This window comes from Eubalaena glacialis, chromosome 13 (assembly GCF_028564815.1).
Source record: "Eubalaena glacialis isolate mEubGla1 chromosome 13, mEubGla1.1.hap2.+ XY, whole genome shotgun sequence".
In the NCBI taxonomy this organism is placed as follows: domain Eukaryota; kingdom Metazoa; phylum Chordata; class Mammalia; order Artiodactyla; family Balaenidae; genus Eubalaena; species Eubalaena glacialis.
In genome coordinates, this window is record NC_083728.1 from 19196578 (window position 1) to 19221272 (window position 24695).

The 24695-nt window shown below is 44.1% G+C and overlaps 1 protein-coding gene across 2 annotated transcripts in view; it reads left to right on the plus strand.

Annotated features, from left to right (window-relative positions):
• The window catches only part of CHD6 (chromodomain helicase DNA binding protein 6), a 223939-nt gene that overhangs the window by 166897 nt on the left and 32347 nt on the right, over positions 1-24695 (plus strand). For both annotated transcript variants that reach the window (XM_061209614.1, XM_061209613.1), the window contains exons 24-28: positions 1799-1888; positions 4153-4256; positions 9739-9868; positions 11538-11598; positions 24623-24683. In XM_061209614.1, the coding sequence (XP_061065597.1) occupies positions 1799-1888; positions 4153-4256; positions 9739-9868; positions 11538-11598; positions 24623-24683 (446 nt within the window). The remainder of the gene's footprint in view (positions 1-1798; positions 1889-4152; positions 4257-9738; positions 9869-11537; positions 11599-24622; positions 24684-24695) is intronic.

Genomic DNA, 24695 nt, shown 5'->3' on the forward strand with positions numbered 1-24695 from the left:
TTTTTAGAGGCCTCAACCCTTCGTTATTTAAACACCTTTTGAATAGGTAATACATGCACGTGTTAACAAATATTTTTTGTCAAAAGTAAGTTTTCCTCCCACTCCAGCGCCCCTGTTTCCCTCTCCAGAGGCGACCACCGTTAACTGGGTTCCTCCAGAGATGCTCTGTGCAGGGCCCAGCAGTGGGAACGCACAGCCGCCTCTTACCTTCTCTAAAGTAGTATGTACTTTATGTGCTGTTTGTGTTCTCGTCGCTCTTTTTAAACAACTTACATGGAGATCAGTTCCTACAGAAGTACGTGTGAACGGGCTTCTTTCTGCTTTAGTAGCTCGCCTTCACTCTTGCCTGGTGTCAACACAGTGGCAGGTACTCTTGTAACCCTCACTGCAGCATCTCCTCAGATGTGGTGGGCTTCTCTGTGCCTGTCCTTGGCTTTCACTCTGTGTTTTGCATACCTTAAGCCGCCCGCCCCTAACACGCCACGGCCGTCTGCTGTGCTCTGATTCTTCTGTGGCTGGCCTTATTTCACAATTGGACTGTTGAGGGCTCCTCAAGAACAAGGTTAAACTAACGTTTACTTGTGTTACATACTCACGGTACCAGCACGGTGCAGGACACACCAGTTGCCCAACAAATACTTAATTGCCTCATCTCAAACATGCTGGGGCATTCCCATGAAGCCTGAGTGTGATCCACGCCGAATCACAGGAGAGAAGACGGGATTGCTCTCTGGCAGTATCGCCATGAAAAAGACTTTAAAATATTCATGTAACATATAACTGTGCCAGTGAAACTATTTGAAAACAGCACCATTCAACATAACCTCACCCGTCACTAAACTCGGAAACTAGTAACGAGCCTCTTGGAAGGCAGCTCTGCCTGAGAGGTCATTGTGGCTGTGTGGACAGCGTAAGCCCTCTTAAGCAGGGGTCCCCAACGCCCAGGCCACAGACTGGTAGTGGTCCAGGCCTCACAGCAGGAGGTGAGCAGGGAGCGAGCGAGGGAAGCTTCATCTGCCGCTCCCCATCGCTCGCATTACCGCCTGAACTATCCCACACCCCACCCCCCGGGTCCATGGAAAAATTGTCTTCCACGAAACCGGTCCCTGGTGCCAGGGATCGATTGGGGACTGGGCTTCCCTGGTGGTGCAGTGGTTAAAAATCCGCCTGCCAATGCAGGGGACGTGGGTTCAATCCCTGGTCCAGGAAGATCCCACATGCCACGGAGCAGCTAAGCCTGTGCGCCACAACTACTGAGCCTGTGCTTTAGAGCCCGTGAGCCACAGCTACTGAAGCCCACGCGCCTAGAGCCTGTGTTCTGCAACGAGAGAAGCCACCGCAATGAGAAGCCCACGCACCACAACAAAGAGTAGCCCCTGCTCACCGCAACTAGAGAAAGCCCGCATGCAGCAGTGAAGACCCAGTGCAGCCAATAAATAAATAAATAAATAAATAAATCTATTTTAAAAAAAAAAAAAAAGTTGGGGACCGCTGCTCTTAAGGACCAGGTGGGATGCTGTTTGTGCTGCCCTCACCTCCCCTCCCTCACCTCCCACGCCCACAGGGTGACCTTAACAGATGACTGGTGAGATACGTTTTCTTGAGTGAAATGGAGATATCACAGTAATTTCTGCCATTAATACCTAGTGTTTTCTTTTTCTAGTGCTTTCTCATATATAACTTCATAGCCCTAACAACCTGGGAGCGCCCGGAATTCCCCCGGGTCAGCTTGGGGATGGCAGTTCACAGGCAGCTTATGGGTTCTAATGTGTTTCATTACTGTGTTCATGTATCATAGGGTACTTTTGCGAGTCCGGATGCTGTACTACCTAAAAGCTGAAATACTGGGAGAAGCAGCGGATAAAGCATTTGAAGGAACTCCGGCCAGGTAAAACAGGTCAAGCTTAGCTCCCAGTGTTAAAGAATTGCCGTAAAGTGCCTATTGATGGAAATGGACAAACCTGCCTGTGTTTCAAGAGGCCCGTGTTCCCTCCCACCCAGGACCAGTTCGTGGTAGAGCAGGCAGGTAGAATGAGGATGATTCAGCCAGATCATCTACGAGTGAAATAAAGGAGAAAACAGCTGCTTAAAAACACAGCTCTTGGTGAGGTTCTTAGTTGGGTTTTTTTTCTCCCAGTAATGTTGTAAAATTGCTTTTAAAGCAGTCATTTCTCTACCTTAACTAATCATTGTTGGATAGATATTAGTGACTGATCCAACAGGTGTAGACTAAACGCTTTACTTGGAATCCCACTCTTGGCCTTAGTCCTCTTCTACCTTTGAGTGGTTCTCCTTTATTTGCTAGTCGTATTACTAATACTTTGTCACCATTTGATGTGTTGTGCCTTAGTTTTGCAAGCTAGTGTTTCCAAAGCTGTAGAATCCTGTGGGAATATCCCTGGATTTGGGGGAATGAGGCTGCTGAGCCCCCAGCTACTACTGGATTGGACTGTCAGAAGTCACAGTGTATAAGTGGGATCCCCAGACGGCCTCCTTCACCTTCCCCAGATCGGCAGTTTGCTCTGGCCCCTACAACGCTGCTTGTTCCCAGGGGACATAGCAAGTGTTGGTATTTGAACTGTGCTTTGAGATTCCCTGGGTCCGTGGTTTCTTCTTTCTCTTACTTTCCACTGGGCAGTGCTAATGGCTTTAGTGGTCACAGGAGCACTAAAGAAGGAGAGAGGTGAAAGGCAATGACAGTCCTACCCATGAGGCATTTTGTAATTAGGACCAGTCATCACATTGACTGTTACTACTTGGTAGTTACTATGGGCATTTCTAGTAAAGATAGGGAGGTTGGGTGTATTGGTAAAAAGGTTCAATTTGTGAGTCATGTGTATGCAGCAGAATTTAACCTGCTTATTTATATCCAGTGTTACCGGACAGAAGTAATGTATCTGAATTTACTCATCCCCGTCATGTGCTTTCTTAGATGCGTAGATGGAGGGAAGTTAGTAGAACGTGGAGCGAGTAGGTCCATTGCCCAGCCCCTTCCCGCGCTTCCCTCCTTCCCTCTGCTTTCCTGAATCTTAGCTCTCACTGGTCCCATGTAGATCTTATTGTGCAGAAAGTGCCATGAGGAATGAATCACAGCTCACCCCCAAAAAGTTGTTCAGCCCATGGCACCACGCAGGCAGAGCAGTGGGCCCTGAGGTGGAGCCAGATAGGAGCACTGCCTGGAGAGGTGGGGGCCAGGGAGCCCCATCCCCACAGGGAGAGCTGGGCCTGGCAAGGGGCAGGCAGCCCCGTGTCACAGCAAGAAGAACCTGACGGAAGAAGAAACTTCAACATTGCAGAGGCACCATCCCAGGCAGCTGGGAGGTGGGAGGGAAGAGCCATCCAGATGGATGTTCTCCCCCAAACCCCAGAGCCTTCAAAAGAGTAAGGACGGTGCTCAGACAAGTAAAGCCAGTCAGCTAAGGGTCCATGTGAGCTCTCAAAACATGGACAGAAACTCAGAGAGGGGCTGATGCCTCCATGTCTGCTCCCTGGGGTGAGCTGTGTGCATCCCTTTGGCCAGAAGTTTTACCCAGCAGACCGTTAGCAGACCCTCACCAGGAAGCACCTCCTACTGTGGCTGCTAGCCTCTGAAAGGCTCTCTTCATACCCCGCGTGTAGCAGTGCAGACTAGCTTGTTCTCGCATAGTGCTTGGGGTCTCCAAAGGTTGCATCAAGATGATTTGGGCACTTTGCAGCATTTGATCATGTATGAATTCAGACACCTGAATGCATGTATCATGTATGAAGTCAGAAGGGGTGTTCTGCCTTCACATAACCAACCTATTGCTGGCTTTTGCCGCAGTTGTCAACCGAAGAGGCACATTCGAACCACCTGACACGTGTAGAGCCCATAGCCCCACCCCAGGCTGGCTGACTGTGCATTCTCCACGAGGTGCTTTCAGATTCTGCATCATTCAGTCTGAGTGGAGCCTGAACACCAAGTACATCTGCTGATGTAGCTCCCTCTGTAAACCAGGGGCAGAGCCCTGGTTAAGATATCTTGGCCCCCAGCTATCTGAGTCCTCTCATTTGTTGTTACTTCTAAGCGTGCAGCTCGGGATGTGGCTTAGCACGAGGGTTCAGGCCAGGAGCTCTTGTGTTGCTTTCTGTCTGTGTTGAAGGCACTCTGAGTCCACGCCCTTCCTTCCACAGGGAGCTGGACGTTCCTCTGCCCGACATCGACTACGTGGAGATCCCAGTGGATTGGTGGGATGCCGAGGCCGACAAGTCGCTTCTGATTGGCGTGTTCAAACATGGTGAGTATTTCAGTGAATATTTTCTCTTTCCTGAAAAATTCCATAGGCCTGTTGCATGTCTCCCTTAGAAAGTAGAGCCTCACCTCTGTCCTCTCAGAAATTTGGCCGGATGAATGTGTGAGTCATGAAAATATAGCAAATGTAAGTATCAATGAGGCACTTTGAAAGGGTGGCCACAAGGGCTTTGTTCAGTGTGTATCTTCCTCACTAGCCTCACCGCACCATTGTGCGTGGGATTGTTCACTTTTACAGTCCCAGCCTCTGGCCTAGTGCCTGTCACGTGGTAGGCCCCAGGGTTTCTTGAGTAAAGCAGTAAATAAATGGGGGAAATGTTAGGTTTTAGCATGTCACATGTATGCAGAATTCTAAGGTCATTCTAGCTAATCTACATATTCCTAGTATGTATTTTTTGCCCTACTGGTATAAAAATCCAAGAATAGTAGATGGCATAGACATCTTTTTTTTTTAAATGTGGTAACCTAGAGACCAAAGGGGACTGAGAGAGGTTTTTGAATAGCTTGGAAAAACTGAAATAAATGTCCTGTTTCTTCATTTCTGGCCTTGTTCTAACTACCTGCCCTTGCTTTCAGCCAACTGTTAAAATGAATATTGAAAGTCCCAGATAATATCCACTGTAATGTGCCTAATACACACCTTCCCTGCCAGGTGAATTAGCCAGAATTTTGAACTGGAGAGCAGGGGTTAAAGTGGGAAGAGTTAGGTGTACTTGGCTTTCACTGCCAGCTCTGCCACTGACTAAATGTGTGACCTTGGGCAAGTCATAAACTTCTCTGACCTATTTCCTCACCTGTACACTGGGGAGAGTATCAAGACAACCTACCTGGAGAGTTGTTTGAAGATTAAATGAGACAGTGTAGGTGGGCGGCCTAGTGCCCACATGTGCTTAGTGCATAACAGGTGCTTGGTGCTGTTCACTGTCACTTATTCCTCTGCCTTTGGAAGGTTAACTGTCTTTCTAACACACGCCCTATGAGTAGAATTCTTCAACAATTGCAGGCCAACCTGCAATATTTATGTAACAACCATGCGTGTACCTATTTTAATGAAGAATCCCTTCAAAACGTAGATTCTGGTGTTAACAAATGCAGGCTTTGGGAGGCTCTGGTGCTGTTGAGAGCCCTTTATCAAACCACTGGGGAAAGGGAGTCAGAATCAAGATGACAGAGCAGGAACGCCCTGAGCTCACCTCCTCCCACAGGCACATGGGAATTACACCTGCTTACAGAGTAGCTGTCTCTGAGAATGACCTGAGGACCAGCAGGAAAGAGGTTCCCCAAATGAAGACGTAAAGGAGGAGCCACAACAAGATGGGTAGGAAAGGCGGAGGTGCAGTCTAGCCTGGGACCCACACCCCCAGGTTGGGGACCCACAAGCATCAGAGGACAGCAAAGCACGAGTGTGGACGAGGATGTGGAGAAAAGGAACCTTTATGTACTTTTGACAGGATTGCAAATTTGTGCAGCCACTCTGGAAAACAACATGGAGGTTCCTCAAAAAATTAAAAATGGAATTACCATCCAGTCCAGCAACTCCGCTTCTGTATATTTACCCGAAGAAAACAAATACACTCATCCAAAAAGATAGGTTCATTGCATCATTATTTACAGTAGGCAAGATATGGAAGCAGCCTAAGTGTCCATCAATGGATGAATGGATATGGATGGATATCCATATGAATGGATGTGGTATATATATACAATGAAATATTATTTGAGCATAAAAAAGAATGAAATCTCACCATATGCAACAACACGGATGGACCTAGAGAGTAATATGCCAAGTAAAATAAGTCAGGCAGAGAAAGACAGATGCTACATGACCTCACTTTATATGTGGAAACTAAAAATCAAAACAAATGAACAAACAAAGCAGGTGCTTATAGATACAGAGAGCAAAATGGTGGTTGCCAGAGGGGAGGGAAGTGGGTTGGTGGGCAAAATAGGTAAAGGGGATTAAGAGATACAAACTTCTATTTATAAAGTAAGTCACAAAGAATATGGTCAGTAATCCTGTATTAGCTTTGTATGGGGACAGATAGTTACTAGACTTACTGTGGTGATCATTTCATAATGTATTTAAATGTCCAGTTATTCTGTTGTACACCTGAAACTAACATAATATTGTACATCAGCTATAACTCAATTAAAAATTTTAAAACCACTGAGGTTAGGCTAAAGCGATGCTGTCCACTAGAACTACTACTGATGATGGAAATATCCTGTTTCTGCGCCGTCCTCTGCGGATGCCGCTCGCCGCATGTGGCTGTTGAGCACTTGAAATGTTACTAATACAACTGAGCAACTGTATTTTTAATTTTATGTAATTTTAATTAGTTCAAATTTCATTAGCCATGTGTGGCTCCTCTGCTGGACAGTGCAGGGCTAGAACTCAGCTCTGAAATGAGAAGAGAAACCATGTGACCTCTCCGTGAAGCACAACGAACCAGTCTCTTATCAGAAATGGTAGAGTCAATCTGATGATATCTAAGGTTACTTCCAAATCTAAAATTCTTCTGCTCAGTGAAGCAGCTTGCAGGGTTGCAAGTTAATAATTCCTAAGTGTTTCCTGAGCGCGCCTGTGAGACTTGAAGACGGTGCATCACCCATTCCGTTCAGGTTCTCCCAGTTGAGTGAGCTCTGGTATTCAGGGTCAGAGGTGGGGGGCAGGTGCCGGGGAGGTGATGCACGCAGTGCCTGAAGTACCTGGTGTAATGTGATGAGCTTAGCAGACACGCTGTAAAGATGGGGAAGACTTAGCCTCTGTACCCAGTGCTGGGGGACTGGTGTTAAGCCACACATGCAGACTGGCTCACTCTTGGATGGGACCAGACCCGTGAAGTTGGACAGTGACCTTGGAGTCAAACCTAGGCTGGGTTGGACAGATGCCTGTGCTTGGCTCCGTGGGCCCATCCTCCTTGGCGTCTTGCGTTGTCCAAATCAGATCCTGCTCCTGGCAGGGTGCTGGTCAGCACCCGGCAGACATTCTGTGAGCCTAGGCTCAGACCTGTCCTCACCCGGGTAACACACCTCATCACCCCACGGAACAGCCCTCTCCACAGGATAACCAAACCCACACAACGTGTCTTACCAGGTGACAAACTCCCAGATACCCAGCGGCCGATGGAGATGTGGTATTTTCAGAGAGCCAAGCTGTCTGGTGTTTACTTTTCAAGGTTCTATCAGGAGCTCTCTCTGCCTTGCCTCCCTGCCCTGGAGACATAGTATGAGCTGCAGAGCTGCAGTCATTTTCTTTGTTAAGAAATACACAGCTGTTCATCATCCAAGGTTTTGTGGATCTTCTATTCCACCCCAGACATAGCCTGCTGTGACCCTGCTTAGATCAGAAGTCCAAAGCCCCGGTTGCATCTCCGAGCTGAGCACCGTCGAAGAACTGGCTGGAGCTTCCGCTTACAGCAAGAAGGGCCCTGCAGCCAGTCTGTTCTGAATGATGCTCTTGACTGCATTAAGAAATGGCGGCCACCCCTCTAGGGCGGCCTGGATTTATGAAATACTCATCAGGCTATGGATTTTAGTATTTCTGTTCATATTCTCATAGAGGAACTTCTAGACTAAGTGGAGAGAGGCAAGCAGCCTATGCCGCCTGTTGCTCTACTATTTATGTCTTTATGTTGCTATTACAGCTCCTACTACTCTCTGTTGAGGACAGTTGTTAGGGTTTTCTAGGGAACTGGGTCAATCACTCTTCCTCGCCTCCAGCTTCATAGCTGGTTGAGAAATAGAAATGCCGAATTTGTCTAGACTTCAGGCCTGCACATGACAAGAAGAAGTCTGCAGAGCAGAGACTCAGCCAGGTAGTAGGCACCTGGAGGGACCGGCCTGCTTCAAGCCCTGTCCAGCGCAGCATGCGTGAGGGCAGGACCCTCATGGACAGTTAACCTCCCTCCATGATAAAGGGTCAGAGGAGGAAGCTTTCACCATCTCAGCTATGAGATAAAGCATCCCTCTTTTCCTGGGGAGGGGGCAGGTAGAGACGATGGCAGGCACGTCCTCAAGACAGCAGGAGCATGGAGGGCATTTCTGTTGTGATGTGAGCTGAGGCAGACCATGGGGAGAGGGTGAGAATGGTTCTTCCTATAGTGATTATTGGAAGAGAGTCTGGGCCAAACTGTGACACATCCAGTCAGCGGTTTGTTGAGTGTGTACAGTGCCAGGCCCTGTGCCAGGTACTGAATGTATAATGATGAGTAAAAACAGATACAGATTCTGTCCCTGGGGAGCCCACAGTCTCATGAGAGAGGCTTACGGTAATCAAACAATTGCCCTAAGGAATAAGTGAATAAAGAAGAACATAAGGCACCAGTTTCTCCTGCCATATGCCTCGTGCAGGCAGCACCTGTCATGGAGATGGCAGAAATGTCACTTTGAATTAAAAGATACAAGTACCTGCAGCTCCTCAGATAAAAAGTACCAGGTGCTGCCTACACGTGAGGGCTAGAACAGCGTCAACAGTGATATCAGAACAAAAACCAATATAGAAGGGACATACCCAACAGAGTAAAATCAAGTCTGTTACTAGCAGCCAAGCCGGTACTCATTTTAGGTACAGCATCTTACATCACCTGTGATGGGGTCTCTCTGTACATACTACAGAGCTAGAAATTGACTTAGTTAGGGGCAACATGGAAAGGGTTTTGATGATCATGAAGGAGTTTCCCCCAAAATAGTTCGATATGACATTAGCTGTGACCAAATACTCCTGTCTCATTATAGGATTACATTAGATACAATAAAATAACATTGTCGTGCATGGCATTATCAAATTAAAAGGGATATTTTTTCATTGTTTTGCCTTCTGTCTGAGGTCTCTATTCTGGATCAGAAATCCTCCATCTGTTTTTGACTCTGGGGATATGGTGAGAGGCAGTTCCAAAGCCCTGGCCAGTAGATTAGGATTTCATACTGAGTTTGTGAATATAGAGGGAACGGGTCTGTTTTAATCCAATCGACAATCACAGTAGTCCTCTTTATATTTCATCCTTTGCATCCATTACTTTGCTCAGCTTCCCTTTCTAACACATGGGATAAAATTGGACCATAAGAAAACTAGGCCTGTTCATGAGATGACAAGATAATAGGGTGTCCAGAGTTGGGGGTTGGTGAGGGGAAGAAATTGCAAAACCAGCTTGCCTGATTCCCTTGCTGTCCAAAAGACGCAAACAAGTGGGAATTTTATCTGTATCTTGTGTGTCTTCACGGACACAGAATATTTACATCAGCTTTGATTTTGGGGCAAGCACTACTTCCTCAAAGGTGTCCACTTTAGCGCAAGGATCTTCCCCTGACAGGAAATCTTACAGGATCCGGTTATTTTTAAATCAGTATTTTTTTGTTTGTTTGTTTTGCTTTTTATTTAATAAGGGAAACAAAATGACTGTCTAGGGCGCAAGGCAGATCTTGTGAATTCTGACATGACCTCGTTGTTCCTCATTACCCCTGATCAGGTTACGAGAGGTACAATGCCATGAGAGCAGACCCAGCACTTTGCTTCCTGGAGAAGGTTGGGATGCCAGATGAGAAGTCCCTTTCTGCAGAGCAGGGTGTTACAGATGGAACCTCAGACATTCCCGAAAGGTGAGAAGCTTCATGGGCCAACCACAGTGTGACTTGTCGCACCACAAATCTCTGACCGCATACATCCAGCATGCTAATAGTCTCTTCCTCACGGTCTGGCATATCCCTTAAACCTGAACTGCCTTCCAAAATTGCTGCTTTGGTTACATCCTACGATGCCTCAAGCTTTTCCCTTGAATCCCAGACACTTTGAACCAAATACCAGTTCCTGTCTTTCCTGAGTTCCCCAAGCTGCCCACCATCCTGCCTACTCTTTAATCAGGCTCGTCTGGTCAGAGGATTCTCAAGGAAGAATTCAGACCTCTCATAACTTCTCATACTTGGCAGAAAGTTCAGAAGCGGTACAGCAAGTTCAGGCTTCCCAACCTTGAAGTGCCTCAGATGAAATTCCAGTGTTATTTAAAGATTTCATGGTCCATGAGTAAGGTGGACTTAGGAGCCACTGCTTGATGGCCATGGCATTCAGGTCTTGTCACTGGGTTGTGTGCAAAAACGTATGGAAGCGTCCCCTTTGTCGAGTTTTAATTACTTTGGGCATAACTCCAAAATGTGTAAATTCATAGGAAAGCTAAATAGCGAAAAGCTGTGGTTTTCATATATATATATTTGGAAAAAATCACATATATCTCTTAGCTTGTGTTTGGTAAGCTTTTGGCCTGATCTTCCCCCCAAAAGTAGCATTTCCTAGGGCCATGGGCAAGCTTGGACATGAGGGTACACAATGCCAGGCCCCCTAACCATGTGCTAAGGCTGAGAAAAGGATGAAATGCATTTTCCATCTGTCCTTAGCTCCTGATGAACACCCTAGCTATCATAACGTTCTCTGCCCCGAAGATAATAAAGATGCATTCAGAGAGATACTAACAAATGCCCAAAGGACCAGTGGTGTTAATGTTGGGCACACGGGGTCAGGGAAAACACCACCTGGGGGAGGTACCCGAATGTGGCTTACAGCTTATATCTTTGGGGGTGGCTGTTCTTTCTGTGGTTAAGCAATGAAGGTAGGAGGCTCCTTCTGCCCCCAGGACCTGACCAACAGAGAGAAGAATATTTGAGACAGGAATCCTTCAAAGTTGATTTTACCAGGGATCGTGAAAAACAGGTAGGCATCAGCAGTAGTTAAGCTCACAAGGGAGACGACATTAGGCAGCTAATCTAGGGGCGAGCAGCTGATGGTCCAGAGGGCAGTGTCCTTCTTCAGCAGGCACAGCAGAGCTCCCTTTCAAGGAAGTGACGGCTGCTAGACGTGAGGAGCGATTCTGCATCTGTGGCATCCTACTGTGGGATCTGGGGGTCGGCACATCAGGACTCTTAGTTTGCATGGCTCTCAGCCTCTAGACTCTGTTCTTTTATCAAAGCCGCTTATTCAGACAGTTCTTGATGGGCAGTAATTACCTTTTTAAAGATGGCATCATTGTTGAATAGCCGGCCTCTGAACTTGCCTGAGTAGATCATGAGTCTCGTGCTGAAGTCTCATTTGAGTGGAAGTCGTTGCTTGTAGAAGTTGTAACACTGGAAAAACCAAGATTTTGAGGCCTGTGGGGAAAGGGATCTACTAATGTTCTCTTTGGTCAGTGATTCTGGGGGATTTTCATGCAAGCATCCTAGTTGCAAAATAGCTCCTAGGTGGTGTGTGATGCTTTTTATTTTTTTTTTTAATTTTATTTAGAGGCAACACAGATAAAGAAGACAATACAGAAGACAAAGTAGATGGCCTCCAGAAACAAATGGTGAGTCACATGTGCTGTGTTTGTAATCCACACGATCTTTAATATCAAGAGAGAAATCTCCATCTTGGTACATTGGTCTTTGGGAACTTGATTGCATTGCTGCAGTTGCATTGCATTTTCCCCAACATTTTATTGTAAAAATTGTCAACTCACAGACTGCGTTGCCCATTTATTCTAATGAAACTTTTGCTTTTGAGGTGACTGTAGATTTTAGATGGAATTGTAAGATACATTACAGGGTGATCCCGTGTACCTTTTATCCAGTTTCCCACCAGGGGGACATCTTGCAAAACTATGATACAGTATCACAGGCAGGATGCTGACATTGATAGAATCAAGATACAGGACATTTCCACGACCACAGAGATCCATCATGTTGCCCTTTTATAGCCACATCTACATCCCTCCTACCTTCACCTCCTTTTTAATCCCTAGCAACCACTAACCTATTCTCCACTTTTGTAGTTTTGTCATGTTAAGAATATTATATAAATGGAGTCATACAGTATGTAACCTTTGGGGCTTAGCTTTTGTCACTCAACATAATTCCCTGTAGATTGATCCAGATTGTTGAGTGTAATGATAATTCATTCCTTTTTATCACTGAGTAGTATTTCACCCTTCATCCATTGAAAAACATCTGGGTTGTTTCCAGTTTTTCACTATTGCAAGTACCTCTGTAAACATCTGCGTACAGATTTTGTGTGAACTTACATTTCCATTTCTCTGGGGTAAATGTCCAAGAGTATAATTGCTGAGTCATGTAGTAGTTATATGTTTAATATTTTTCAAGAAACTGACAAGCTGTTTTCTAGAGTGGCTGTACCATTTTACATTCCCACCAGTGATGTATGAATGATCCACTTTCTCCTCATCTTCACTGGCTTTTGGTGTTGTCACTAATTTTTATTTATTTATTTTATTTATTTATTTATTAATTTATTATTGGCTGCGTTGGGTCTTCGTTGCTGCACGCGGGCTTTCTCTAGTTGCGGCGAGCAGGGGCTACTCTTCGTTGTGGTGCGCGGGCTTCTCATTGTGTTGGCTTCTCTTTGTTGCAGAGCACGGGCTCTAGGCACACAGGCTTCAGTAGTTGTGGCACACAGGCTCAGTAGTTGTGGCTTGTGGGCTGTAGAGCGCAGACTCAGTAGCTGTGACGCACAGGCTTAGTTGCTCCACGGCATGTGGGATCTTCCCGGACCAGGGCTTGAACCCGTGTCCCCTGCATGGGCAGGCGGATTCTTAACCACTGCACTGCCAGGGAAGTCCCTGTTTCTTAATGCTGTTCAAATATGGCCTATGGAAAACTCCTCAAGTTGGCTCCTGAGTTCTTTTGACATGATTCGGTCAAATATGGAAAGGAGGAAAACTATGAAAAATTCATACATATACATATACATATATCCCCTCTTATTTAGATTTCCTTCACATTTAGGTCACCACAGAGCACTGAGTAGAGTTCCCTGTGCTATACAGTATGTTCTCATTAGTTATCTATTATATACATAGTAGTGTATATATGTCAATCCCAACCTCCCAATTCATCCCACCCCTCCCTTCTCCACCCTTGGTATCCATAAGTTTGTTCTCTACACGTGTGTCTCTATTTCTGCTTTGCAGATAAGTTAATCTGTACCATTTTTCTAGATTCCACATATAAGCATTAACATACAATGTTTGTTTTTCTCTTTCTGACTTCCTTTTGTATGACAGTTTCTAGATCTATCCACATCTCTGCAAATGGCACTATTTCATTCCCTTTTTATGGCTGAGTAATATTCCATTGTATATATGTACCACATCTTCTTTATCCATTCCTCTGTAGATGGACATTTAGGTTGCTTCCATGTCCTAGCTGTTGTAAATAGTGTTGCAAAGAACATTGGGGTGCGTGTATCTTTTTTAATTATAATTTTCTCTGGGTACATGCCCAGGTGTGGGATTGCTGGGTCATATGGTGGTTCTATTTTTGGTTTTTTGAGGAACCTCCATACTGTTCTCCATAGTGGCTGTATCAATTTACATTCCCAGCAACAGTTTAGGAGGGTTCCCTTTCGCCACACCCTCTCCAGCGTTTACTGTTTGTAGATTTTTTGATGATGGCCATTCTGACTGGTGTGAGATGCTCAACATCACTAATTATTAGAGAAAAGCAAATCAAAACTACAGTGAGGTATCATCTTGTTATCCTTTTGATACCTGCAGAATTTGTAATGCTATTCCCTGTTTCATTCCTTATATAAATAATTTGTGTCTTCTTTTTTTCTTATTATTCTTGCTAGAAATTTGTCTGCTTTATCTTTTTAAAGAATTGGAACTTTGTTTCATTGATTTTTCTGTTTTCTATTTTAAATTTCATTGATTTCTGCTCCTTATTATTCTTTTCCTTGCGGTTTTGTGTTGTGTTTTTTTTTTTTGGCTGCGCTGGGTCTTCGTTGCTGCACACGGGCTTTCTCTAGTTGCAGTGAGCGGGGGCTACTCTTCATTGCGGTGCATGGCTTCTTATTGCGGTGGCTTCTCTTGTTGCAGAGCACAGACTCTAGGCACACAGGCTTCAGTAGTTGTGGCATACGGGCTCAGTAGTTATGGCTCATGGGCTCTAGAGCGCAGGCTCAGTAGTTGTGGTGCACGGGCTTAGTTGCTCCGCAACATGTGGGATCTTCCCAGACCAGGGCTCAAACCTGTGTCCCCTGCATTGGCAGGCGGATTCTTAACCACTGTGCCACCAGGGAAGCCCCTCTGTTCTATTTTCCTCTTTTTCTAGATATTTGGGGTGGGAGCCTAGATTACTGATTTGAGACTTTTGGACTTATTTAATGTATGCATTCAGTGCTATAAATTTCCCTCTCAGCATTACTTTAGCTAGGTCCCACGATTTTTAGTATTTATTATAAATAGTAAAATTTGTTGTATTTTCATTTTCATTCAATGAATTTTTTTTTCCCTTGAGACTTTTTCTTTGGCCCATGGATTATCAGATGTGTATTATTTAATTTCCAAGTATTTGGAGATTGTCCTATAATCTTTCTGTTTTTTATTTCTAGTTTGATTCCATTGTGCTCAGAGAATACACTCTATTATTTCAGTGGTTTTAAATTTGTTAAGTTATTTTTGTGGCCCAGGATATGGTCTCTCTTGGTATATGTTGCATGGGCACTTGAAAAATATGTGTATTGTGCTGTTGTTGGGCAGAGCGCTGCATAAATGTCAACTCAGTCCTGTTAGTTGATAGTGTTGAGTTCTTCTGTATTCTTGCTGATTTTCTGTCTAGTTGTTGAGAGAGGAGTATTGAAGTCTCCAACTATAATTATGGATTTGTGTATTTCTCCTTTCAATTCTATCAGTTTTTGCCTCGTGTTTTGCAACTCTGTTGTCTGGTGCATACACATTTAGGATATGTCTTCTTGGTGGGTTGACTCTGCTATCAATATATAATGTCCCTGCTTGTGTCTGATAGGTTTTTTTTGCTCTGAAGTGTACTTTATCTGATATTAATATAGCTACTCCTGGTTTCCTTTGATTAACGTTTGCATGATATAACTTTTTCCATCCTTTTACTTTCAACCTGCCTATTTGAAATGAGTTTTCTATAGACAGTATTTAGTCAGGTTATATTTTTTAATGCACCCTGTCTTATAGTTGGTGTATTCAGCCACTTACATTTAATGTAATTATTGATGCATTAAGCCTTAAGTCTGACATTTTGTTTTCTCCATTTTTTTATTCTCTATTTTCTTTTTCCTGACTTCTTGTGGGTTACTTGAAACTTTTTTCCGATCCCTTTTTTTTTTTTTTTTTTTTTCCGATCCCTTTTTTGATTTATCTATGTTGGGTATGTTTTGGTTTTTTTTTAAGTTTCTTAGTGGTTATTCTAGATATTTCATTACATATACATAATATATCACAGTCCACTGGTATCATCATTTTACCCATTCAAGTGAAGTATAGTGTCCTTACTTCTAGTTTTGTCCCTTTATAATATAATTGTCTTAAATATTTATTCTACATACATTTAGAATCATATCAGACAATGTTATAATTTTTGCTGCAATTCTGAAATATAATTGAGAAGATTCAAGAGGATAAGGAACATCTATTGTATTTACCCATATTTTTATTTACTTTGTTCTTCTTCCTGGTGTCCCAAGATTTCTTCTTTCTGTTGAGAGAAATTCCATTAGCTGTTCCTTTAGGATAGGTCTGCTGGTGACAGTTCTTTTATTTTTCCTTCATCTGAGAATATCTTAATATCCCCTTCATTCCTGAAGGATATTTTCACTGGATATAGGATTCTGGGTTGACAGTTCTTTTCTTTCAGCTCTTGAAAAATATTGTGCCACTTCCTTCTGGCCTCCCTGGTTTCTGATGAGAAATCTTCTGTCACTCAAGTTGTTTTTCCCCTTAGGTAAGGTGTCTTTTCTCTGTTGCTGCTTTCAGGATTTTTTTTTCTTTCTTTAGTTTTCAGAAGCTTAACTGTGATTTTTGTGTGTGTGGATTTCTTTGAGTTTATCCTGTTTGGTGTTTATCATCTTCTTGAATCTGTAGGTTTGTGTCTTTCACCAGATTTGGGGAGTTTTCAGCCGTTATTTCTTGAAGTCCTTTTTCCTCCCCTTCCAGAACTCTGATGGTATGAATGTTAAATCTTTTGTTACAGGCCCACTGGTCCCTGAGGTTCTGTTTAATTTTTTTTTTTTTTTTTTTTTTTGGCTGTGCCTCACGGCTTGCGGGATCATAGTTCCCTGACTGGGGATCGAACCTGGGCCACGGCAGTGGAAGTGCCAAGTCCTAACCACTGCACCACCAGGGAATTCCCTGTTTAATTTTTTTTTTAATCTGTTTCTCTCTGTTGGTCACACTGGGTACTTTATAATTTTCTCTCTTAGAGCTCACTGATTCTTTTCTCTTTCTCCTCCATTCGCTGTTGAGCCTGTCCATTGTGTTTTTGTTTTTGTTTGGTCTGGTTCATTTCATTATTGTATTTTTCAAATCCAAAATTTCCCTTTGGTTCTTCTTTGGATCTCTGTTTCTTTGCTGAGATCTTCTTTTTCTTTGCTGAGATTTTGTGTTATCATTTGTGGCAAGTATGTTCAGAATTCCTCATTGAGGACTGCTTTAAATTCTTATGTCAGATAATTCTAAGATCTCTTGTCATTTCAGTGTTAGCGTCTATTGATTGTCTTTTCCCATTCAGTTGGAGATCTTCCTGGTTCTTGATGTGATAAGTGATTTTTTATTGAAACCTGGACATTTGGGGTATTACATTGTGAAACTCGGAATCTTATTTAAAACTTCTGTTGTAACTGATTGCCTCTGACACCTCTCTTGCAGGGGAATGGGGCGGGGTGGGTGGCAGAGTACACCACCTTTTTACTGCCTGGTGGGAGTAGAAGTTAATATTCCCAGTCAGCCCCCGAAGATACCCAAGGCGGGGGTGTTTCTCATTACTGTTGGGCAGGAATGGAAGTTTAGATCTCCACGTGGTCTTTGCTGTGACACCATGGGTGTTGGGGACCTTATTACCACCTAGCAGAGATAAAAGTCCCAGCTCCCTACTTGGCTTTTTGACACCACCCAGCAGGGGAATGGGGTGCCCTGTTACAGCCTGGCAAAGGTGGAAGTCTAGAGTCCACCTTTAGACTCTAGAGGCCCACTCAGCCTTTGCCGGCATGGATGTGGTGAGCAGAAGTTTTTTCTGTGATGTTGAGCTGAAGTGTAGCACATCTTGTCTTAACATTTTGTCCATTCCTAGCTTGCCCTTTTCCTAGTCCTTCACTAGAGAGAGCAGGCTTTTGTTGGGGCTTTTTTTGTCTGTACCCTTGGTCATTTCCAGATAGCCAGCTTCTTTACCTCCAGATCTAGGATATATAAGGCAAAACAGAAAACCCAGGAAACTCACCACTGTGTCATCCCATGTGTCCCAAAGTCCCTGGTTGGTCTGCCTTCTCTTCACCTTTCAGAGTTTTCTTAGGTTTGTTTTATATATAATGTTCAGGGGTTTTAGTTGTAAATATTGTGTGGAATAGGGAAATATGCATCTTCGCAGAAGCAGAAGTCTATATTGCATTTTACAGATGAGTTTCTAGGGCTTTGCATAAGCAGACCAAAACCTTACTAGGGCCCCAGCACTATTTGACCACATTTTCTCTGGCTTTCTCAGTGGAGCGAATAAATCTGTTAGAATTTCATGGATTCTGTATCCCAGAGGTTACTGTAGCATTGTCCTCACCTGACTCCATTACTAGAATAATCTTTCTTCTCCTCCTGATCATCAACCAAAAGTTTTCAATTCTCTTCTTTTGGTTCTAGTTTGGAGAATGATATTTACTTTGGTTTCCATCAGCTCTGATTCCCATAACAGTAACAATGACATCACTTTCCCAAAGTAAGAAATAATTATTTTTTGAAGATATGTTTCCATATCTCCTTGAGGTTTGCGAAGCAGCGGATTGAAGCAAATCAGCATGAAGCTTCAGACCCTGGACCTGAAGGAAGTTGGGTTTGGTCTTGACAATTAAAATCTGAGCTCTGCCATTCTGGTAGAAGCTCTGCCTAGCTTCTACAGTTACTTCCTTTGTCTGGAATGTGGGATGTGTTTTCCCATGGAAATAACTTGAGTACCAAAGAAATGAAAATAGTACCTTAAATTCATATGGAACTTTACTCTTTCCAAAGCACTTTTCCCATTTGTTTCAGTTGATCCTCACCTCAGCCATGTGAAGTAAGAGCTTCAGGTGTTATTGCCCTCATTTGAGAGCTGGGGAAATTCAGGCCCAGGAAGTTAAAGGACTTTGCCAGATTCTCACAGCTACTAGTGATAGAGTTCAGACTAGATATTCTGGCTTTTTTTTTTTTTCTGATCAAATATTCTTTTCATAGTCAAGAGAGTAGGAAGTGTTTTAGCTGTACGTACACACCCCTTCTCCCAGCAGCAACCTCTATGAAAAGGCAGCCCCCAGACCAACCGCAGGCCAGACCCAGCTCTGAAAGCTGTTCATAGTAAAGTTCACATGCTTAACTTCAGTCTTGGAGAGATCTGGGCACTGAAGTGGGAATTGTGGCAGAATTGGTAAAATAACTCAAGTTCCCTTATAGTGTGGTTAAACTCCTCTGGAACTACTTTTTTTAAAATTCATTGATGAAAGTAATGCCTGTATTATTTATTTTGCTCTTCAGATCCCTAAAACCTGGGCTGTAGAATATAATCAAAAGCAGAAGGAACGGGGAGTGCCTCTCCCAAATTTTGAGGTGAACAGATTATAAACAGATTAAGATGGACTTCTAGTCCGTGTGCTAGAATAACCAACGTAGAGGAACAGCCAACATCTGAACCAAGCCTGCTCCCCCCACCCCGGCCCTTGTACTGAAGACACTGGTTGGGTGTTTCCTTCTCCCAGTTCTGTTCTCAGGCAGATCAGCAGGTTAAGGAAGCCCAAAGAGCGTATCATCCATCACTAAGTTAATTCATCTGAATTAAACAGACCTGGGCATAGGAGGGGGCCTGGTCGGTAGATGGGAGAATCTCAGCATTGCAAGGACCCTAACGCATGTCTGCATGGTCTCGGTGTTCCATCCCTTCTATGACATCACTGTGGGGTCATTCCAGGAATGACCACTGTGTAGGTGCTTCCAGGAATCCCTGAAGGGAAAGGGGGAATGTGCTATCTTCCAAGGAAGCCTATTTCATTGTTGGGTGGTATTTCCTTATTCTGACTGAGAAATCTGACTCCCAGTTGGTTCCATGGACTCTGTCTAGTTTTCTTCTGGTCCTGCAAAGAGCAAAACTGTTCTTACTTTCCTCTCCAATAAGACTAAAAAATTTTGAGACCAACTAGCTACCGTAATCTCTGTAAGTCTCTTTTCAGGTGAAGTATCCCTAATTCCTCTTTCTTTCTTCATATCATGTTGTCTCCAGACCCCTCGCTACTCTTGTGCCTTCCAGAGCTCACTGTACTGTTGTCCTCTTCAAACGTGGCAGTTGGAGAACCACAGAATGTTAGAGGGACATGTGAGATGATTAGTCTACTCCCTTCCCCCACCCTCTCTGTTTAATACCAGTAGAGCTTTTGACTGGTAAACAGTTGCAGCTAGAGTCAGTGGACATGCCTTCTAAAGCAGTTAGTCAAAAAGTTTACTTGTGTTTGGGATGATCTAGAGCCTAGAATGGTAAAGGAAATCGTTCTCTATCAAACCTAGTATGCAGGGAGGTTACCATCTCCTTTAACTGAGATAGTAATAAGTAGCGGCCCAGCTCTGCCTGGTGTAGTCCTTGTGTTCTAACCAGCAGTCTGTCCTCGCTCTGCAGCACTTCCTACAGCAGGTGCTCTCTGTAAAAGGAGGGTGAGGTCATATGCACAGTGAAGTAGGAAGCAACTCCTGCAGGGAAACTTAATGCCTAAAATGGTCAAATCCCACTGTAAGAAAAGTTCAGTGAGGAACTGAACAATGACTCTATTCTTATGAGTTGAGAGTTTGAGGGGTCTCTGAACTCAAATAGTGATATTTGAATGTAGATGGAGTACTTCATGCTTACTTCCACGCTTACAAAGCACGTTTCCCCTTCAGTTAGGCGTTGTTCTTATCCCCATTCTAGATGGGGGAAGCTCAAATAGTTTTAATGAGCTGCAAAAAAAAGTCATACTCGTCAAGAGCAGTGTCTGCCTGCTCACTTCTTTTTCTAAATCCTGCAGTCTTTCCATTATAAAATCCTTGAATTTTGTGTTAATGACATTTGATGTGTATCTACTTTCTACATGAAATTTATGAAGGTAGTAGGATGCTTGATTTTTCTGCAAAATGAAAACTGCTATGGGATTTTTTTAACTGTGCCTTCATGCATCCTGTTACCTCTGCACAAAGAGTTCTTATGTTCTCCTCCTGGCGAACTCCTGTGTCCTTCAATCTGAAGCTCAAAAGTCACCTCTCAGATGTCTTTCCCCTACCTGATTTGGGCCATGCAGAGTTGGTGACCCTTTCTGGTTTTCCCACTGTGTTTAGGAGCACTCGTCACACTGCATGGCCAGTATTTATTTTATGTCTTTTGTAATGGCCAGAATGTGGGCTCTAGAAGGATAAGGACTCCATCCTTCCCCCTGTCAGAGCTCCTGAACCCAGCACAGTTCCTGGCAAACAAATGTAGGAAGGCAGCTCATAGCCGCTCTGTTGGCCCTGGGGTTTTGTAAGGGCTTAGAGGAAATTCCCTGGGTCTGCAGGTCTGTGCTGCCGCGCCACTGCCTCCACCCACACCCAGACTAAAGAGGGGAGGCAGCCGGGCCTGGAGGAGCAGCCACAGGCAAGGGGGATCTGCTGTTCTCAGATCAGGAAACAGCCCTGCATCCTCGGCGGAGAAGTGCCACGCGGGAAGCTAAGTTACTGTTAGTGACTGACAGTGCATTTGATTCAGCCAGGTGTGTCTTCAGCCACCGGAGGCAATACAGCACAGTGGTTAGAGCTCCTCGTCTGGGGTCAGGCCTTCTAGGTTTGAATTCCATCTTCACGACTTAATAACTATATGTAGTATTAGATAAGATTATCAACTTCTCATTCTACAATTTCCTTCTGTCTAAAAAGGGTCATTTAGTCATTTAGAATGAATAAATGAAAAATGCACATGAAGTACTCAGTATAGTATCTGGCCATTTACTTACCTGTAGACTTTTGTTATTATTGCTGCTGTTTTCCACTGTGTCAGGAAGCTATCCTTATAGAACACACTTCAGTTGAAAGATAGAAATGCCGAAGGATCCTCCAGCAGTTGGGCCTGTACGTGGATATCTCCTCGGTGCCGGCTGCCGTATGTCGGGCATTTGCTTTGTGCCAGCATTTGGTTAAACACTTTGCATAATCAACTCATTTGTGCCCCATGATCACCCGTAAAGTACTATGATCTCCATTTTGCAAATGAAGAAATGAGCTTGAGAGAGGTCGAAACAACTTGCCCAAGGCCAGAGAGCAGTGGCCTGTCAGACTGCAAACACAGGCGTGCTCAAGATGGAGAAACGGCAGGTTGGAACTAATCCGTTGCCCTTGCTTTGACAGTCTTACTTGTCAGCACTCTCTGGGATCCTGCACTTGGAAATGATTGATTCATACTTCTTCTGAGATGAATATTTCTTTCAGATTGATTCACAGAGGCAGAAACTAGGATACTACATGTTTACCTGCAGACTTCAGAGGCAGGGCTTTCCATGTGCTCCCTGCGATACCGGTCTGTCACACTCACATTAAATTGGTTATGTGACCACAAGATTATGACATCTTTTTCACTTCGGCTGCTGCTAAGCCAGGTCTTCTCCTTTCTGTCAGTGATAGAGAGGGGACCTGCCATCCAGAGAGGGCAGGAGACAGAAAGGCACTTACGGCTTCCAGAATCTTTGCTTACTTGAGGGTTTGCCTAAGGCCAACAGAAACTGTTAGGGAGGGTGGAAAGGAAGCCTGGATGGCAGGTGTGCCTGCCTCACACCAAGCCCGGAGCTACCCCTGTGGATTCGGTGCCCACGGCAGCCACACATCCCTCGTAATAAGGAGCGTGGTAGCCCTGGCGCCTGACCCCACATCTCATAGGCTGTACAGCATTTCTCAGTCTAGAAGTGTCTATAATTACAACTTTCAGCATTCTAAGGGTCTTCATGGGTACTCTAAGAATACCCAAAAATGTTCTCTATGGCAGGAAGGATGGAAGGCATGGTTGTTGGTTTTTGCTTGCTTTTTAACTACCTAAATAGTGGGAAAGGCTGCTTTGGCATATTTAAGTGTCACTTCAGAATGGTACAGTAGATCAGCTTGAAGTTCCTTCTCTTCACTGATATTACAAGGGCAAAGAAGAGAGATTAAACTAGTGTTCTCCAATTCTAAACATGTTGCACTCTTTAAATCAGATTTTCAGCCGGGACTCTCTTTTTGTTCTTTTTTGGGCAGCTCAGTGGTTACAGTATAGGTTCTCATCAGACTGCTGTGTTCGAAACCCAGCTCTGCCCCTTGGTAGCCATGTGACCTTGGCAAGTTACAGAACTTTCTAGGGCTTGTTTTCTGCCTCTGTAAAATAAGGATAGTAATACTTTCTACCTGGGGAAGCAGTGCTGATGACCAAAGGAGATAAGCCGTGTAAAGGGTTTTGCACAGTAACACATAGTTCTCGGTAACGTCAGCTATTACCACTATTCTAGTAAGAAAGAAATGCATTCAGAAAATGAACCCCTGCCCCTCTGCCTTTCTCAGGTCCTTCCCCGCTATTAGGGGCCTAAGAGAGTGGTTTGAATTTTAACTATTGCCAGTCATAGGTGTCTGTCCATCCCTCCTGAACCGAGGTACTGCTCTCCTGGGCTGTGTCCCAGTTTTCTGTAAAGGACCAGACAGTAAATATCTTAGGCCTGGGGGCCAGTAGAGTCACATCTTCTTCACCTCCTTCTCTTTCTCCCCCTCCTGCTCCTCCCTTCCTTCCTCCTCCTCCTCTTCTTCTTCCCTTTAAAATCCATTCTTAGCTTAAGGGCCACACAAAAACAATCTACAGGCTGCAGATTGCTGACCCTTATTCTGACAGAATCTGACCCTGTGCTCCACCATGGCCAAAGTCATGAATCCTGGGGTTATTCTCGCCTATCATTCAGGTCAAAAGACGCAAGTCAGAAAAACAATAAGAGGGCTTCCCTGGTGGTGCAGTGGTTAAGAATCCGCCTGCCAATGCAGGGGACACGGGTTCGAGCCCTGGTCCGGGAAGATCCCACGTGCCGTGGAGCAACTAAGCCCGTGTGCCACAACTACTGAGCCCATGTGCCACAACTCTTGAAGCCCGCGTGGCTAGAACCCGTGCTCCGCAACAAGAGAAGCCACCGCAATGAGAATTCCGCTCACCGCAACGAAAAGTAGCCCCTGCTCGCCGCAACTAGAGAAAGCCATGCACAGCAACGAAGAACCAAAGCAGCCAAAAATAAATAAATAAAATAAATAAGTTTGTAAAAAAATAAATAAAAAGTAAAGTTAGTTTTTAAAAAAGAAAAAAGAGAAACAATAAGATAGGTGGGAAAATGGGTGAAATACGTGAAGGGGATTAAGAAGTACAGGCTTCCAGTTACAAAATAAATAAGTCACGGGGATGTGATGTACTGCATCGGGAATGTAGTCAGTAATATTAGAATAACTTTGTGTGGTGACAGATAGAAAGTACACCCATGGTGGTGATCATTTCTTAATGTATAAAGATATCGAATCACTGTTTTACATCTGAAACTAATACAATGTCTCAAGTCAACTTTACTTCAGTAAAAAAATAAATAAGTTTTTGTGTTAAAAATGGAGTAAGTTGAAGACTCGCACTGTCTCTTCGCCCACATCCAAACTCCCACATGCTTGGTGTATAAGGAGCCTTTGAAGTTCCATTCCTAAGACCAAGAAAGGCTTCATAAAGGAATCCATTAGAGCCAGGTTGACATATACTCCAACTTGGATAAGCTCTGTGCCTGTGATATTACTTCAGATTCTGAGCCTCAGATCATGATTTTAATTTTAAATTCCTGGAGGTTTGTGCCATCAGGTCTCCTGTCTGGAGCAGTCATGTTTTAGGAAAATAGCGTCTATTGCTGTGAAGTAAATGAAGCATAATGAACATGAGCATGACAGTTTTTCACAGCAAAAATCCAAAAATGCAGGCACATGCTTTGTGAAATGACAGTATTAGACTGCAAGTGATGATAGTAAAGCAAATATTTAATTCTCAACTAAAATAGTGCGTGTAAAATGTAGTTGCCAGGTGCTGCCAGTTCATCATTCTTAGAGCTAATTCTCTACGGGCAGAATCATTCCACACAATTCCAGGGGGAAAAATGCTTACTTTAAATAAACTGCTTTCTGGCTCTTTTAAGACTGTGCATAAGTCAGCTTTATTCATCAGGGACCATCTTGATCTTTGAGATGTTCTTGGGCAGGGGCTGTCTCTTGTGCATCTTTATTCCTTCTGTGTAGGGACTGGGTTTCTGAGTTGGTTTCTTCAGAGCTGCAGTTTTGCTGATGGCATGACTTCATTTATCCCTAGGAGAGTTCCAGTGATGGAGGTGATGGCATTTTTGGTGAAAAGAAGGATGACAGCCGGGCAGGTGAGACTGTGT